Raw genomic sequence first — 18,253 nt, 5'->3', positions numbered from 1 at the left:
CAGGTACTGCACTGTAGAGTAAGACGTTCCAATGTGCTGTGAGTATTTAAGGCAGTGGATGGCCAAAGCAGGCGCATCAAGGGAGGTGGTCAGGTACTGCACTGTACAGTAAGACGTTCCAATGTGCTGTGAGTATTTAAGGCAGTGGATGGCCAAAGCAGGCGCATCAAGGGAGGTGGTCAGGGTATTGAGGTGATTTTGTATCTCTTCATGACTAAAGACAACAGCTAAGTGACCCGGTCATCAACAAGGGGATGATAACTCCCTAGTCGGGACCCTCAGGGATGAACCAGGGCTCCAGGAAGCTGACGAAGCCCCAGGAACACGTTCCTCACGATGAAGGCATCATGAGGCTGTGTTCATCATGGTTGTAGCCAGAGCTGCCAGTCCCTGCCCCACACCCTCACTTTGGTCCCACCCAGAAGTGTTCATCTGCCTGCTCCTGAACATCATACAAATCAAATAGTCTGTGCTCTTTTGTATCTAGTGTATTTAGTTAAACATGGTATCTATGAAATTCAACCATATATTCATAGTGCTGTTTTTTTTATATATTCATGATGTTACCTTTATTGTTGAGTAATACTCCACTGTATAAATATTAAGTGGAATATTTTTTGCATTTATTCATAATGTTTTTGCATAGATTCATAACGTTATTTTTATTGCCTGGTTATAGGGTAGACAAATGTTTTGATTTACTGCCCAGCAATTTTCTGAAGTGGCTGAACCAATCTGCAAATGCACTGGCAATATATCTTGTTTTCCACAAACTCACCAACACTTGATACTGTCACACTTTTAAATTTTAGCCATTCTAGAGGATGTGTAGTGGTATCTCACCATGGTTTTATATCCATTTTTAAGCATCAAATTTTCATATGCTTTTTGGCCATTTTGATACTCTCTTTTGTGAAGTACTGTTAAAATTTTTTGACCATTAAAAAAAATTAGTTGTTTGTATTTTTCTTATGGAGTTGCAGTTCTTTATAGACTCTGAATGTAAGTTCTTTGTTAGACATATGTACTACAAAAATATCCCAGTTTAAAGTTTGTCTTTTCCCTTTTTTAGTCATGAATTTCTGTGAATAGACATTCTTAATCTTAATGAAACCCATTAATTATTTTTTTCTTTTAATTTTAGTGCTTTTTGTGTCATATTTAAAATTTTATCTTCCTCAGTGCTTACTTTGCATGTTTTTTTCTGGGAAGTTTATTTTTTTTATCTTTTACACTTAAATTATAATTCATTTTGATTTAGTTTTTACATATGGTGAGAAGGAGCAATCCATTTTCTCCCCTCCAGAGATGAATATTCAATTGCTTCAGTGCCATTAATTTGAAAGAAGCCTTAATTTCCAATTTGACACTGAATGCTGGATAATAAGAGCACACATTCCATGAAAGAAGTATTGCTCATACTTACCTGTCTCAATAGTCTGCTTTCCTCCTGAGAGGACACCCAAAGGCAGTGTCCCTGTAGGAGTCAGGCCCTTGAGAGTTAGCACGCTCTCACTCTCTTCCCTGCAAGAGAAGATCAAAGCCCCAGGTTAATGCCATGCAGGGTGTCTACCACTTAGTATCTACAAAGATACGTGAAAGAAGACAAGAAAAGATGCACAAAGATGGAGGATAGATACTCCTTCTTCTACCTCTTCCCTGACCCCCAAAAGGGATGTTTTCTGTAAATATTCCAACTTTAAGCAATTAGCCAGGCCCTGCTTTTAAATTAGAGCCACTTAATAGTCAGGTGCTGATCTAATGTTTTCCATATATTACCCTATTTAATCCTCCAAATAACCTTAAAAGGCTGATCCTGCTATTATCTTTTACAGGCCAAGAAAATGAGGCACAAGATCACATGGCTGAGAAGATATAGGGCCAGGATGTGAACAGAGGCCACTGAGCTCCAGAATCCACATTAAATCACTAACATTCACTGCACTGTATCTAAGCTCACACCAAATAAATGTTTGCCAGAATTATTTCTAGTCACTTTAATATGTAGGACTGATTCAATCTGCATTCAACCCAAAGACCCACAGTTTTGATACCACACTCCAATTCTAAAACTACCGATCTGAAATCAACTTCTAAATCACTCTCAAAACATTTTTATTGCACACCATAATGACAAGGCTTTTCCTTACCGAAGAATTGAAAAGACCCGTGCCATCTTCCCAATAGCTCTGATTTTATTCTTGATGATCTCCTTGCGAACTGTAGTGCCTCCTTAGAGAATACAAACAATATGTGAGTTAAAGGAATATGCTAACAGGTTTAAAAAAATGCAGGATGAAGTGCCTTTCTAAGTTAAAGAAATGGTTTTAAACAAAGAAATCAAGGCCAAAGTTTGTCTAAACAAACAAAAAACCCAGGAAGTTTTAAGGAGCAGGGGAAAAAAATAAAGATGAAGTAAAAAAATGGAGGGGCCACAAGAAGGACAGAGTGAGCAGATTTATGAAGGTAGGAACTTACTGGTGCTTCTGAAAGGTAGAACATAGTGAAGAAGGAAATACATACAAACAAAGACAGTTGCTACTACAGCAAAAACATCTCTTGAGAATGCTGTGGGCCACCTTACGATGCAGGGCTTGGTCGGCCAAATGGCAAGGGATGACTTAAGCACTTGTCTTCTACGTGGAAACACAGCACATAGCTGGCTCTCCTGAACTGAGCAGGAGCTGCTTTCATTCTATCATCCTCACGTACACACTGGTGAGTTATTTCCAACCACAGACAGCTGTGCAGTACAAATGAGGATGACGGGTAAGGTATTTTATAAAACATCAAAAAAGTTAACAGAAGACTGTGGCCTTTTCTCATACCAGATTTAGGAAACAGCTCACACACCAGAAGTCAATGTCCAGGCATGCATCAGGTGGCCGCATTCAAAAGTCAGAAACTAAGAAACGTGGCCTCTCCTTCCTCACCCACCCAGCTCTCAAAATCCTGCAGGATCACACAGCAGGGGCCAGAGAAAACGTAAACATTAAAACAGAAAGGGAGGATGGAGGGCCTGTCTGAAATTATTCAACTATAACTAAAAAAGTCTAATTAATAGACTGTGATGAGACAGACAGCGAGTATTAAGCTCGTAGCACATTCTGTTCAGATACCTTTCTGAAAGCTTGAAATGTAGTGATCTTCAGGGAGAAGAGACACCAAGAAACAAGGAGATGGAAATAGAAATATGGGAAGAGAAATTTAAGTTTGCATGGAAGAGAGAGAAAAAAAAAATCAAAGTGAAATGCAATGAGAGAAGCAGGCTATTATCTTTATCAGCTCAGAAGAGACATCCTTGGTATCATGATAGAATATTAAATTACAGACTTCTTGCATGGAGTCTTCAAAGTTTTAAATGAATTCACATCTCTTATTTTCCAACATATTCTATCCCCACAGATCATGAAGATAAAATCAGACAAGGAAAAAAGATATTATTTGTGTAACAAATAATGCTGAAAACAATGAACAAAGGACAGAATGAACAGCAGGTGCATCTCTAAATGGAGCATCATGTTTTTGTATGATGGACACAATTATCTTCTCACCTCCTTCTGGAGATACTATAGTTTTTCCATGTTTAAATTTTATATCTTTAGAATCTCAAGTTCATCCACTTAGGCTGTTTTATGCTGTTGTCTCAGAGACTCTACAGAGAAGTCCCATAATCCTTGGTGTTTGCTCATTGTTAAGAATGACGGACTGGAAAGCTTTCTGAACTGGTTGGTGGTTGACTGCTGTCTTGCAGCTTTCTGTACACAGAGTGATCGGGGTGTGTCTTTTTTTAGGGTATTTTCTGTATCAGTACTGAAAACGTGGGCACATGTGCCTGTGTGTGTGTTAGCTGTTCAGCTGTGTGTGACTCTTGGTGACCCAATGGACTGTGGCCTGCCAGGTGCCTCTGTCCATGGGATATCCCAGGCAAGAATACTGGAGTGGGTATAGCCATTTCCCTCTCCAGGGGAATCTTTCTGACCCAGAGATTGAATCCGGCTCTCCTGCATTGCAGGCAGATTCTTTGAACCACCAAGGAAGCCCACTGAGAATGCATGCGATCACTTAATTTACCCATTTTTGGCAAAGTTATCGATGCCCTCAACTGTATCCCTGTCCAGAAATTCTTTGGTTTACTTTTTTGGATATTAGCCTCTGGTCTTGGGAGAAAAGACAGCTAGGACTTTAACTGCCTTTCAAATATCTCTTACCTGCTCTACTTATTTTAGCTAGAGGCCATCTCCCTCTTCTCAATAGGCCCCAGTTCTAACAACTGGCACAGTCTAGCAATTCCTCTGCTTTTTGAGAATTCTGTGCTGAACTCAGCATTCTCCATTACTAAGCCAGGCTTCAGCTTTCTTGAATCAGCCAAGTTAGTAATACTAATTCGTTTGTTTCCTGGCTTCCAAAATTCCTACAAAAATCTCTACATTTTTGTAGGCTTATAACTTTGGTAAAAAAAAAACCTCTATTGTGAAGTATGATAAACATATAGAAAAGTACATAAAACAAAGACAGACTCAGTGCTTTTTACTAAAACACAAATGGCCAAATAACCAGCCAGGACAATAAATAGAGCCTTGTCAGCACCACAGATTTCCCCCTACTTGGGCCCCTCCTAATAATTAAGAGTCCCCCTCTTCCCAAAGAAAACTGTTCTCTTGACTTCTATTGGAATCACTTTCTTGCTCTTTCTTTATAGTTTTACCATTTAAGCATGTATTCACAAGCACTAGTTTTAATTTTATTTTTAATGTATGTCGTTGGAACAATCAAATAATGCATTTTTGTGTCCGGCTTCTCTTGTTCAACATTATGTTTTTAAGATTCATCCATGTTCCCTCTGTTCCTGTAGTTCACTGTCATTATTGTATACAATTCCACTATAAGAATATGTCACAATCTATTTATCCTTTTCACTGTCAGTGGTCATCTGGGTTGATTCCAATTTTTGGCTAACTCGGCTGCTATGAATATTCTGGTGTATTTTTCTCAGCTGCACATATTTCTGCTAAGTACACTCCTACAGTTAGACTGCTCAGATATAAGGTATATATATGTTCAACTCTGGATAATGGTTTGGCATTATCTACTAAAGTGGATGTACCAATTTATACTTAGTGTATGAGCATCCCTGTTGCTATACGTTCTGGTCAACATTTGGTGTTACTCATGTTTAACTTTAGCCACTTTGGTAGGTATGCAGAATCACCCATTGTGGTTTTAATCTGCACTTTCAAAATGACTACTGTGGCTGAATAACTTTTCCTATTTTTATTGGCCATTTGGATATCCTCTTTTATGAAGTGCTCATTCAAGTCTCACCTCACTGATCTGTAGTTTTTTATATACTCTGCAAGTGAACTGTTTGTTGGTTGTGTAGCAAATACCCTCCCCCATTCTGTAGCTTGTCTTTTTTTTTTAAACATTTATTTATCTGGCTGCTCCAAAGGTCTTATTTGTGCTTTCTATCTTCACTGAAGTATGTGGGATCCTTAGTTGGGCATGTGAACTCCTTAGTTGCAGCATGTGGGATCAAGTTCCCTGACCAGGGACAGAAGCCGGGCCCCCAGGCACTGGGAGTGCAGAGTTCTAGAGCCACTGGGCCACCAGGGAAGTCCCTGTAGCTGTCTTTACACACTTGCTGCTGCTGCTGCTAAGTCGCTTCAGTCATGTCCGACTCTGTGCGACCCCATAGATGGGAGCCTATCAGGCTTCCCCATTCCTGGGATTCTCCAGGCAAGAACACTGGAGTGGGTTGCCATTTCCTTCTCCAATGCAGGAAAGTGAAAAGTGAAAGTGAAGTCGCTCAGTTGTGTCCGACTCTTAGCAACCCCATGGACTGCAGCCTACCAGGCTCCTCCATCCATGGGATTTTCCAGGCAAGAGTACTGGAGTGGGGTGCCATTGCCTTCTCCGCTTTACACACTTAGTCTTCTGATAAACACAAGTTCTAATTTTTAATGCAGTCCAATAATTTCCTATATTGCCAGTGTTTTTTGGTGTATTGTTTAAGAAATTTTCCTCTACTTCAAGGTCATGAATGCATTCTATGTAATACATATTAGAAGCTTTATTGTTCTATCATATTTGAATGTGTTAGTCCATCTGGGAATTTATTCTTGGATTTAGAATACAATAGGGGTTAGTTAGGTTTAATTTTTTTCTCAAACCATACCAATATCATCATTTTCCTATTACTCTACAGAGATACCTCTAGTGTAAATCAAGTGTCTGTATATACGTGGATCTGTTTTGTTTCACTGCTCCTCTGTCCTTGAGCTAATAATTCCAGTTACTTTCTTCTTTGATTTAGATATTTCCGTATGAATTTCAGAAACTACCCTTAGAAGTTCCATATAAATTTTAGGGTCAAATGGTTAATATTTGACTTTGTATTGAATCTGCAGATCAATCTGAGAATAACATACCTTTATAACATTGAGTCTTCCAATAATCTATGGACATGGTATTTCTTTCTATTTATTTAGATGTCCTTTAATTTCTCTAATAATGGTTTAGTTTGTTGCTTAGAGGTATTACACATCATTTGTTAGATTTATTGCTAGGAATGATATTGTCAATGGTATCTTTTTAAAAAGTTCATTTTGTTTCTTGCTGGCAAATAGAAATACAGTGATTTTTGCTTTCTGACTTTGTATCCAGCAGCTCTGCTACATCTGTTTATTGATTCTAATAAATAATCTATAAACTTTTAAATTGCCTCTATATATAATCATATAAATAACAATCTATAAATCTATAAATCACGATCTATAAATAATGATCATTTTGTTTCTTCCTCCTCAATCTTTATACCTTGTATTTCTTTCTATTGCCTTACTGTACTGGCTACAACTTCTAATAAGATATTATAAAGAGGTTTTGATAGCTGGCATCCTTGTCTATTCCCAACCACTAAGGAAAGCTTTCAATATTTCACATATGATATTTGTTATAGGTTTTCACAGATAAATTTGTCAGATTAAAAAACTCCTTTCTAAACCTAGTTTAAGAGATCTATTGTAAATGAAGGATGAATCTTATCCAATGCCATTTCTACACCTAGAGAGGTAATGATTTTTCTCCATTTTTTCCCTTAATGCAGTGAATTACATTAACTGATTGATTAAAAAAATTTTTTTTGGCCATGCCTGCAGCATTCAGGATCTTAGTTTTCCAACCAGGGATCAAACTTGTGCTTCCCGCATTGTGAGCATGGAGTCTTAACCACTCAACTGCCAGAGAAGTCCCTGTTGATTGATTTTTTCATATATATATTTTTTACTTTTCAATAGTTTTAGATGTATAGAAATGTTAAGATAGCATAGATAATTTCCATATACCCTCTCCTAGTTTCCACTATTATTAATATCTTACATTAGTATACCCTGAATGAATTCTGAATGCTAAATCTTCAAACATGTTATTTGAGTAAGTTACATTTTTCTAGAAATCTATTTTGTCTAAGTTTTAAATTTTACTGGTATAAACTTATTCTTGTTATTTTCTTAATGTCTATAGGATTGGTAATGAATGTTGTCTTCTTCTTCAGTTCTGTCATCAGTTATGTTTGTCTTTTTTATCAGGGATTTGTCAATTTGATTGAAATGAGCACATTCTGGTTTTACTGCTCCTCTATCCTATATTTTATTTATTTAGTTAGTTTTTGAGGGGTGCACTGCATAGCTTGTGGCATCTTACTTTCCCGACCAGGGATTGAACCCAGGTCCTCAGCAGTGAAAGCACAGAGTTCTAACCACTGGACCATCAGGAAATTCCCTATACTGTATTTCATTTTGTTTTCTTATGCTTTTCTTAACTTCTTTATTTCATTCCACCTGCTCCCTTTAGGTTTAATGTGCTATCCCCTTTTTCTCTTAACTTCTTGAGACAGATTTTGATTTTTCACCTTTCTTCTTTTCCAACATATACATTTGAGGCTGTAAGTTTTCCTCTAAGTATGATGTTAGATGCATCTCTCAAGCATTATTGTTTATTTTTGTTCAATTTAAATCATTCTGTATTTAAGCACTCATTTTACAAAATGTGATATAAAGGTCAACTAAATTTATAATTTAATTTGTTCATGTAAATTGTCTTCAAAATACACTGCAGCTAATATGTGTATAAAACTTTACATGCATTTTGGAAGGAATCACACAGAAACAGTTGCTTTTTCAACAAAATTAGCCAGTTTCACATCCCTTTTGGTCAGTCTCCCACAGATACGTGAAGTGAGAGGCACTTGGACCTTGTACATATTGAACCATTCTAGGTAATGATTCATCTTCTCTGCTTGCAGGTAACTTGAGACATAAAACCAGATGCCTGATTAAAATTTCTGAAAGAGAACTCCTTGTTGATGGCATCTCTCTCACTTAATTCTGACCATCCAGCTGCTTTAAGGTCAAGTATAACTCAGTTCCTCTCCTCTGGTGTCAACCAGCGAACATCTACTAAAATTCTGGTTCCAATGCCAGACCCACACCTGTCTGGTGCACTGCCTGCCCTCAAGTTTCAATGTATACTGCTTTTCATTTTCTGTTCAAATTATTTTCAAATTTTAATTGATTTATTATTTGACCGCTGGATTATTAAGTATATTTTAAAATCTCCTAAAATATGGTGGTGTTCTAGTTATCTTTTTGTATTGGTTTATATCGTATCTGTCAGAAAAGGCAATGGCATGCCACTCCAGTACTCTTGTCTGGAAAATCCTGTGGACGGAGGAGCCTAGTGGGCTGCAGTCCATGGGGTCACTAAGAGTCGGACACGACTGAGCGACTTCACTTTCACTTTTTATGAATTGGAGAAGGAAATGGCAACCCGCTCCAGTGTTCTTGCCTGGAGAATCCCAGGGACAGGGGAGCCTGGTGGGCTGCTGTCTATGGGGTCGCACAGTTGGACACAACTGAAGTGACTTAGCAGCAGCATATCTTTTCTGCATATTGTCAAAATATAGTCACTGTGATTTTAATGCTTTGCATGTGAAACTTGCTCTTAACCCAGAACATTTCTTGTAAAGGTCAAGTTTTGTAAGTATTCATGTGTGTTTGAAAAGAAGGTATAGTCGGTATGTTAGATGCTTTCTCTTTCTATGTCGAGTGTTAATATTACATGAAATAGGGACTTCCCTATTTCATGTCACTAAGTTGTGTCCAACTCTTTGCGACCCCATGAACTACAGCACACCAGGCCTCCCTGTCCTGCACTAGCTCCCAGAGTTTGCTCAAATTCATCTCCACTGAGTCAGTAGGTCAAGTTTATTATTTGCATTCTAATTTTCTACAACGTTCTTAGTTTTGTTTGTCTGCTTATTCTGCCAATCCCTGAAAAATATTTGTTAAATTCTCTATCACTGTGGACATTTCTATTTCTTATTGTACTTTGGTTAATCTTGGCTTTATATATTATGAAGCCATTTCACTAATTCACACAAACAAAAATTTTTCATCTTTTTGTTTTGGAGTTTATTTCATGTAATTTTTCAGTATTTATTTTTATTTATTTATTTGGCTGTGCTGGGTCTTAGTTGCAGCACATGGGATCAATGATCTTTTTTACAGCATGAGAACTCTTAACTGTAGCATGTGAGACCTAGTTCCCTGGCCAGGGATCAAACCCAGGCACCCTGAACTAGAAGCACAGAGTCTTAGCCACTCAACTACTAGGGAAGTCCCTATTTCATGTAATATTAATCTATCTACAATAGCTTTTCTTTGGTTAGTAGTAATATAATATTATTCTTTTACTTTCTTTTCTTTACTTCTTTTATAAAAGTAGTAATATATTCTTCTTTTACTTTCAAATTTTCTGTGTCTTTATGCTTTATCTCTCTTATAAAACATCATACAGTATTTTTTTCCTTTGTTTAATCTTACCTGACTATCTTTCATCTATTTACATGTAATGAAGTTGCTGGCATATTTATCATCATTTATTTATCCCATTTGCCATAGTATTATACGTACCTTCCCTCCTTTCTTGCCATCTAGACTGTTTTTTTATTATAGTCATTTCTTTCCCTATAATTTAAAGATTACACACTTAAAAAAAAACCTCTCTCTTCTTGAAAATTACTCTGCATATTACACCATGCATCTCTTACTTATCAAAATACAATGTTAACAGGTACTTCCCCCCACCTTCCCCAGATAATATAAAGTCCTCACACACTTTATCCCACTGCCAACTACTATTGTCATATCTTTTAATTGTCATTTAAATTCAGTAAAACATTATTATTATTTAATAAGGTCTACATTCATTTTATTTACCTACGTATTGTCTACTATTCTCGTTATTTCTTCCTGACTCTCCAAGCTTCCATCTGGTATTTTCCTTCTGTTCGAGTAATATTCTTAGTGTGGGTCTCCTGGTATTTCTTTTAGTGTAGCTTTTACAGGGAGGAATACCTGAAAAGTGCTTATTTCTTCATTTTTAAAGGATATTTCTGCTAGGTATAGAATTCTAGGTGTACCAATTATCATCTTTCAGTGCTTTGAAAAATGTTAGTCCATGGTTTCCTCCTTCCATTGTTTCCATTAAGAATATATGGACAGTTTAACTGTTCTCTTTTGAAAGTAATCTTTTCTTTAGCCTGGTCCAGTTAAGATTTTTTTTCCTTGTCTTTCATCTGAAGCACTTTTACTGTGATGTACTTAGATATTATTTTCTTTGTATTTATTCTGCTTTGGTTTTGGCGATTCTTCAATCTGCGGCTTAACTAATCAGTATTAAAAGCTTTTATCCATTATCTCTTCAAATACTGGTTGTACCCCATCCTCTCTCTCTCTTCTCTAGGACTGATTCCAAACACACAGTTGATACCTGTTCACTGTGTCTTCCATGTCTCTCATACTTTTTCTGAGTATTTTATTCTTTCTCTCTGTGATGTATTCTAGGTTGTTCCTTCTGACCTATATTCTAGTTCATTTATTCTCTGTTTAGCTTTATTGAGTCTTCTATTAATTCATCTGTTAAGTTTTTTTTATTTTTCATTCTTAGAATTTTCTTTTGGTGCTTTATCAGCTCTGCTACATTCCATTTTTATAATTCACAGTTCTCTGCCAAAATTTTTAATTTAGTCTTTTACATTCTTGAACACAGCGTTGTTTAATTTTTTAGCATAGTTGTTTTAAAGCTTGGTCTGATAACATCTGAAGAACGTAGGGGTCTGTTTTTATTTCTCACTCTTTCTGCTCATTTTCGTTTGTACTGTTATGTCTTCTCATGAATCTACTTATTTTTGGTTGTGAGCCATGTATTATATTTGAAAAACTGCAGCAGTTTAAGGTTCTATATAATGCTATCTTAGTCTGAAAAGGTTTGCTTTTGCTAGATGCTTGAGACTACCTTATTTAAATTTCAGAGACTGAAATGATTGAGGATAGTCCCTTTCAGGGAATTATACTTCTAGTTCACCCTTACTCTTACACAGATACAAGCTTTAGGGGCCCAAAATCAATGAGCAGAAGCTTACCCACTCTATCCATTTTTGACAAGTCATGAACTCCCAACTTTCTTAGCTTCTTTCAAGAGGGCTGGTCAATCTCTTAGCCCCCTCTTTTGAAATTCATGAATGTGTTTAGGAGAAAATTAGCCCCAAATGTGACCAAATGTCTTACTTCTCTGGATGTATGCTTTTCCCCAGATCTCTACTTGGTAATTCTTTTTCACTTTCTTAGCTTTCTGAATGCCTCTGAAGCAACTTTTTAAAATATTTTGTCTAGCTTTTCTACTTAAGAGTCAGGCTTGGTTTGAACTGTCTGGCATTATTAAAGCAAAAATCCTTAGCTTTTATATCACTTGGATAAAACCAAAATTGTAGTTTTAGTGTGGTTTTAGGAAGGAATGGATTTAGAAGTATGCTCAATTCACCAGCTTACCCTAAAAGGTTATTCTTCATTTCCCTTCAGAAAAAAAAATTTTTTAAGCCTGTATCAGTTTATAGCCACATGCCTTGTTTAAAAAAAAGGAAATGAGAAGATTCTATACATTTACTTTTGTACTTAATATCTAACACACTTTCCATATCAGCAACAATAGCTCTACTTCATTTTTTCACTTTTTAATGGCTGTACTTCATACCATTCAATCTAACTCAACAAATATTTACCTACTATGTTCATTTACCTACTCTACTTGGTTTTGAGGTGATAATGGTAAGCAAAAACTAATTTTGTCCTCATCACTCAAGTCCCTGTTGAGTGACTTGTAATAATACACATATATTAACAGTATAAATAAATGCAAAATTGTAACTCTATCAAATGCTAAGAAGTTAGCACCATTGATATGAGAACACGTGAAGAGTGTGTTGGGTCTAGTCTGAGAGATCAGAAATACCTTCCATGACAAAGTGGCAATAAGTTGAATAGGAACTAACTAGAAGAGAAGTGGGAAGGAAAGGAGGCTTACCGCAAGGAAATAATCTAACTCCATGTTGAGAATCTACCATATGGATATATCATAATTGACTTACCCAGCTCTCCACTGAGGGATACTGTGATGTTTGAATCTTTTGCTACTATATATGATACTTTGATAAATATTCCCATATATAATTTTTGGTATAATTTAGGAATCTTATTCTTACAATAATCAAGGATACATATAATACTGTTAATACATACAAGAGAGTTCACAATAATTTTCACTTAGATTAAAATACAAAATTTACTAGATCTATTTCTTACATATTTCATCCTTTCCTAACTTGAATTCTTTGTTTTAATTTTCACTTGGCTGCACTATTTTCACAAGAACTGGTTCCCTGCAGTGATCTCCTATCCCATTCATAAAGGTAAACATAGTTATGCTCCATCTGCTCTGCACCTTCAACATGGAATCTGAAGCATAAGTATGTGCAGGACTTTCGTCTATATTCTCAAAGTAAGCTGGGCTTTCTTCACAACAAGGATACTTCATGCTAACAGCTGAGTGAATCACCTTAGTATAAGCTTGGAGAGAATGAGGCAGTCAGAGGTTTATGCTAAGGCGCCACCATCTTTTCAGAATCTCCTGCGTTCTCAGGTGAGTTAGGATCTATCTTTAAAATCAAACCTCCCACAAATTACTAGGGGGAAAAAAAAAACAACTTGGCTACATAAACAAAATATAACTATATAAAAATCTCTCAGGCGAATAAGAAAAACAAACAAGCACATAACAGTACAGAAGTGGGGGAAATGCATGAATTGACAACTCACAAAAAAGAAAAAAAGAACTAAAAGAGGTCAGTAAGCACAAGAAAAAACGCTCATTAGTCATCATAAAAATAAAATTTTAAATTAAAAAAACACCAGACTATAAAAATTAAAATAAGCAGCATGTACGAGAGCACTGTGAGCTATGTGCTGCACACGCAAAATGTAAGCTGTTACAGCCCTTCCAGGTTATCTGCGTCTAAATAAAATTGTAAGTGCTAACTGACACAGATTTTCAATTCCTAGAAATCTATCCTATGGAAATAATCAAGAAAGTATTATTTTTCATTTCCTAATAGTACTTTTCTTTCTTTCATACCACATGTCAACATTTGACTTTATTGTTTGTCTTTCCCACCACAAGAATACAAGCTTATCGAGAGCAAGGAACTATACAGTTCTAGGAGCATATAAGGCATATAAGAAATGTTGATTGTTGGACAGAATATGCAAGGATTTATCTATAAAAATTTTCAAAACTGTGAAGTTTTAAAAGAAAAAAGTTGGAAAAAATTCAAAATCCATCAGCAGAGGATTGGTTATAACAAAGAACAATCAACATGGACAACTATGTAGCCATTGAAAATTAGTCTACAAAAATACCAGTAAATGTATGTGATGCTATCACATGACTTTATTTTTGTTAAAAAGAAAAAAAGAGGAGAAAAAAGATGCTAATAACAGTATTTATATCACGATGTTAACAGTGGGTATCTATGAGATGGCAGGATTGCTGGTGACTTTTTCCCCTTATTTATGGCTTCCTGTATTTTTCGAATTTTACTTTTCTACAACAAACATAATTATTTTTTAATAAGGCAAAGAAAAATTCTCCAAAACAAACTAAAACCCAAACCAAAAGTTCTTCATTTCTAGTTCAGAGAAGGAAAAGGCAAGTTTACCTTCAAGTTCATCATCAGAAATCAATTCATCATCAGAGCATATGTTGAGAATGTTAACCAGCATCTCTGTAACTAGATGATAAGACAAAATAGTCCAAAATTTGTATAATTAATAAGGCACTTTCTCTAAAAGGATGTGGATATATAAATAAATATATATATATTAAATAAACACAGATAAAAATGATTGATTGTTTTGCTATTCAGAGTGGCTTAAGGAGCAGCATTAAATGCAGACCTTCAAGTTTATACAGATTTGGGGGAGATTACTTGTTCCAGTTAAAGTACAGTCTTTGAAGATTCTAATGCTTAACAACTTGATTTCATTTTAGACTGCTGCCAGAACCTTTTCTACACTGATACACACAGGAGAAGATTTCCTCCCATTTTACAAAGAAAGTAAGCCACCAGGCCTATGTACGACAGGCTTATATATCTGCATAGCTCATCTGCTGGTGCTCAGTCACTCTTGTCCGACTCTTTATGACTCCATGGACTGTAGCCCTCCAAATGCCTCTGTCCATGGAATTTTCCAGGTAGGAATACTGGAGCGGGTTGCCATTTCCTGCTCCAGGGATCTTCCCGACCCAGGGATCAAACCTGCATCTCCTGCATTGGCAGGAGGATTCTTAACCATTGTGCCACCTGAGAAGCTTATTTGTACAGATGCACAAATAGAATTCTAAGGATAAATCTTCCCATTTAAATCTCTTTATCACTGAAGGAAAGGTTATTTTACCGTTACTTATGTTATTCTAACATCTTGATCATACAAGGACAGCTATTTTAAATTGATACTTAGAATAAGAAAATCATCATCAACTAGAATTATAATTTAAAATCCAATTAAGCGCCACTTAAAAGTCTTTGTAGAGAACAGTGAAAACAGAAAACCCTTCTGATAACTTTAAGAAAAACACTTCTGAACCATCAGGGAATGCAGGCAAGTAGGAGGGTGTCACTAGTTAGGATAACTGGTGGTCCCTCTGTCTTAGTTCTCTTACCTTTTTCCCCGACAAAAGGCAAAGACCACGTGAAAACATCCATAAAGTTTGGAAGCCAGTAGGGGTGTGGAGAACAGTTAAACTGCCTGATATTCATGACGTTGTTTTCATATTTTAACACAGCAGCTAAAACAGAAAAAGAAGAGAAATATCTGGCACAGAGGAACAGGACATGGTAAATGGTATACTGGATACAGCTGTGTACCTACTACCCAGATTTCAGGAACTGACTTTCCATTTATAAATTTAGGACACATGGAAAATCTTACAGCATGTTGTACACAGTTCATTCTTCTAAGAATTATCCCAAGGAACAAAGTTACCTGAAGAGCTCATATAATAAAAGTACAAAAGAAACTTCAGCTCTGAGACTTCAAAGGTCTTGCATGGTAACTATCTATAGAAATCTCAGATTCCACATGAGAAAAATTTCATCATGATTTCCCTTTGTAGGCCAAATGGTTACAATTACAACTTTCCTTTGAGGGCAAACATTTCTCATTAAATGAACACAGCCTGTTTTCCTAGTCATTAGCCAGGGCCAAAGATTTTATAAACTCTCTAGGAGTTTATAACAGCAGTTATTAATTCATAGTAGGGAATACAGATAGATGGTAAACTTGGAGCAATTTAACAAGGTTCAAAGTAGATTAAATCACTTCTCCATACAATATGTGAATAAAAAATTGCCCATCTCTCCTATACACAGTCAGTATATTGCTCACACTTTAAATGTTTAATATTAACCAGTTCATATACATATATTGCGCACATACACACTTTGGTACCAAACTGATTTTCTTTATACTTAAAATTTTTTAAAAATCCAATCCCTTAGTTTGCATCACCAGCAAAGCAATGTGGTTTGCCTTATTCTCTTAAATTATTCTTACTATGATCATAAATAGAATAGGGTACAATAGTTCACTGGAAATGACAGGTGTAAGTCATCTCCTGATTCCTGTCTCTTTGCTTATTATAGATAGCCTAGTATTCTCAAATTTCTAAGTCACTGAATATTTAAAATGTTTACCACAGATTATTAAGTAAATACATGAAAACAGGATTTTCAGCTTTTAAGAAGCTTCTAATACTGGTACAATGTACATGTCCCATTATTTTCATGTATATGTATTTTAAGTTAGATGAGTATATAAATATTCAACAATTCCCTCAATCTACACAAGAAAAAGAGATGGAAGGTGGACACAAAAATAGAAATAGAGATCTTTAAAAATCATGACTTAGGGGTCTTTCACGTAACCAGTAGAACTACTGATAAAAAATGTCTGTTCATACCAGTAAGTTTAAAGAATATGCAAGAAAGAAAAGCAACAGAAAAAGATGGAAAGGGGGACAGAGTCATCTTCTTCAAGAGGAATAATTAAGCATCACTAGAGATTATTTTAGATGCCACATTTTCTTCCTCCCCCATCCCCCCTAAAAGGTTAAGAAATGACCAAGGAAAACAAGATTGTTGCAAGGTAAAGGATAAGTCAAGGCCGACAAAAAACTCAGATTCAACTGCGACTCTAAAATAGTTTACTAATGGAATGATCAAAACAAGACCAGATTAGAATGAGGCAAAGAACAAGCTGGCAGTTAGTTAAGCTAGTAAAGTGATTGCTGATTTAGATGACATGTTTTAGCTTAGCACACTGATAAATCCACCAGACAATCAATAGACACTTTAATAGCAAGGTTAATAAAGGGAGTAAGAAGGGAAAGTCTTCATCACAGATAGGAGGGTGAGGGACAGACTGTCCTTGAGGAAGTCTGACAACATGAGTGGCACATACCATTCAGAAGGGAGGAAACAAAAACAAAAACTAAGTTTCTATTAGAAAAAGGGAAATAAAGAATGGACTTAGGGAAAAGCAGAGTATTGAAGGAGAGCCAAGACTCAGAAAAGAATGATGAGAAGGAAAGCAAAAATATAAGACTGGAAGAGAATTTAAGTCAAAGAAATGCCTTTTAAAAATGGACAGCATGTCACTAAGGACATCCAGAGATAACTGATCCAAATCAGACTGAAATGAGATGTGCCATTTCATAGTTGACTTTGAAATAGAGGAAATAAGTATACCATGGACCTCTTTTACACTTCTCTCCCCAACTGCATATACAAGATATGACTATAAAGTAATGAGACTTAAGAAACCATCAACGACAAACACACCAGACCTTATATATCAGATGAGTGTGGTCCTTTGATGTAATCACACCAGGCACAATAACAGTAGGATGTTACAGCAGTGTAGCAATTTATAGTCTGACCAATGCTTTTAATATTCATTTTGATTATTCCAACTTATCTTCAACAAGCCTATGTGACAGTTATTTAAGATCAACTGAGGCTCAGAGAAGTTAAGTATCTTATTAATTGTGAATTTAAAAGTGAAGCAGGACTAGACGAGGATTTTTGCCTCCTAGCTCTCAGTGCTCTTATCAGTGTACCTTGCTGCCTTACCGTATGTTTAATCCAAAGATGCTGCCATTACTCAAAATGTTTTTGGAACTCTTCTTTTGGAATTACCTCCAGAGCCATTTTATAAGCAACACAAGGAAAATCAGTCTCATTACCTTATAATCATACCTTGTTCCTGACCCCAAATGGTATCATCTAGCTTGATCACTCACCTTGGTCCTCAGTCTTGACTCCGAATGACTTTTGGCTGTTCCAAAAATCAAATCCACCCTCAAAGGACGAAGATTTCCCATCACTGAGGATAATCAAAAGAATGTGTCGCAGACTCTGAAGGCAATGCCAAAAGAGGAGTTCCAAAAATGTTTTGAACAATGGCAGCATTGTTGGAATAAGGGTATAAGCTCCCAAGGTAACTACTTTGAAGGGACAATACTCACTTGGATATATTTGTTCTGGCATGTTTGTTTAAAAGTTCTATTATTTTATAGTCATACTTTATCAACAACAAAACAGTTACAGAGGCATGTTACAGAAGAGGCTTTTAGGTAGAAGATCGTCCTGATACAAACTTATCAACTAGGGATCATAAAAGTTAAAATTTTTAAAAAAATGACTACGACTACAAGAAAGCCTTAAAAGTACAATTTCTGGATCAAAAGGCAAGTGTATATCCAAATCTCTTTTTTTTTTTAATGGGAAACTGAGGTT

The 18,253-nt window shown here is 36.0% G+C and overlaps 1 protein-coding gene across 18 annotated transcripts in view; it reads right to left on the bottom strand.

Annotated features, from left to right (window-relative positions):
* PPP3CC (protein phosphatase 3 catalytic subunit gamma) overlaps positions 1-18,253 on the bottom strand; it is an 81,256-nt gene that overhangs the window by 7,359 nt on the left and 55,644 nt on the right. For 9 of the 18 annotated variants that reach the window (XR_015170003.1, XR_015170002.1, XR_015170006.1 and 6 more), the window contains exons 9-12: positions 15,118-15,243; positions 14,114-14,185; positions 2,151-2,232; positions 1,427-1,524 (exon numbers count right to left, since the gene is read on the bottom strand). Coding sequence is in view for 11 of the 18 variants with exons in the window: in XM_086416233.1 (XP_086272359.1) it covers positions 1,427-1,524; positions 2,151-2,232; positions 14,114-14,185; positions 15,118-15,243 (378 nt within the window). In the remaining 7 variants the exon portion in view is untranslated. Of the gene's footprint in view, positions 1-1,426; positions 1,525-2,150; positions 2,233-3,119; positions 3,147-14,113; positions 14,186-15,117; positions 15,244-17,757; positions 17,873-18,253 lie in introns of all 18 variants that reach the window. The other 9 variants (XR_015170004.1, XM_086416231.1, XM_086416234.1 and 6 more) reach the window with 2 other exon arrangements.

The sequence above is a fragment of the Bos grunniens genome, chromosome 8 (assembly GCF_055505025.1).
Source record: "Bos grunniens cultivar Pamir isolate PY7600 chromosome 8, Bosgru_T2T1.0, whole genome shotgun sequence".
Taxonomy (NCBI): Eukaryota; Metazoa; Chordata; class Mammalia; order Artiodactyla; family Bovidae; genus Bos; species Bos grunniens.
Note: the sequence above shows the minus strand (reverse complement) of the source record. Positions and strands in the feature narration are given on the sequence as shown.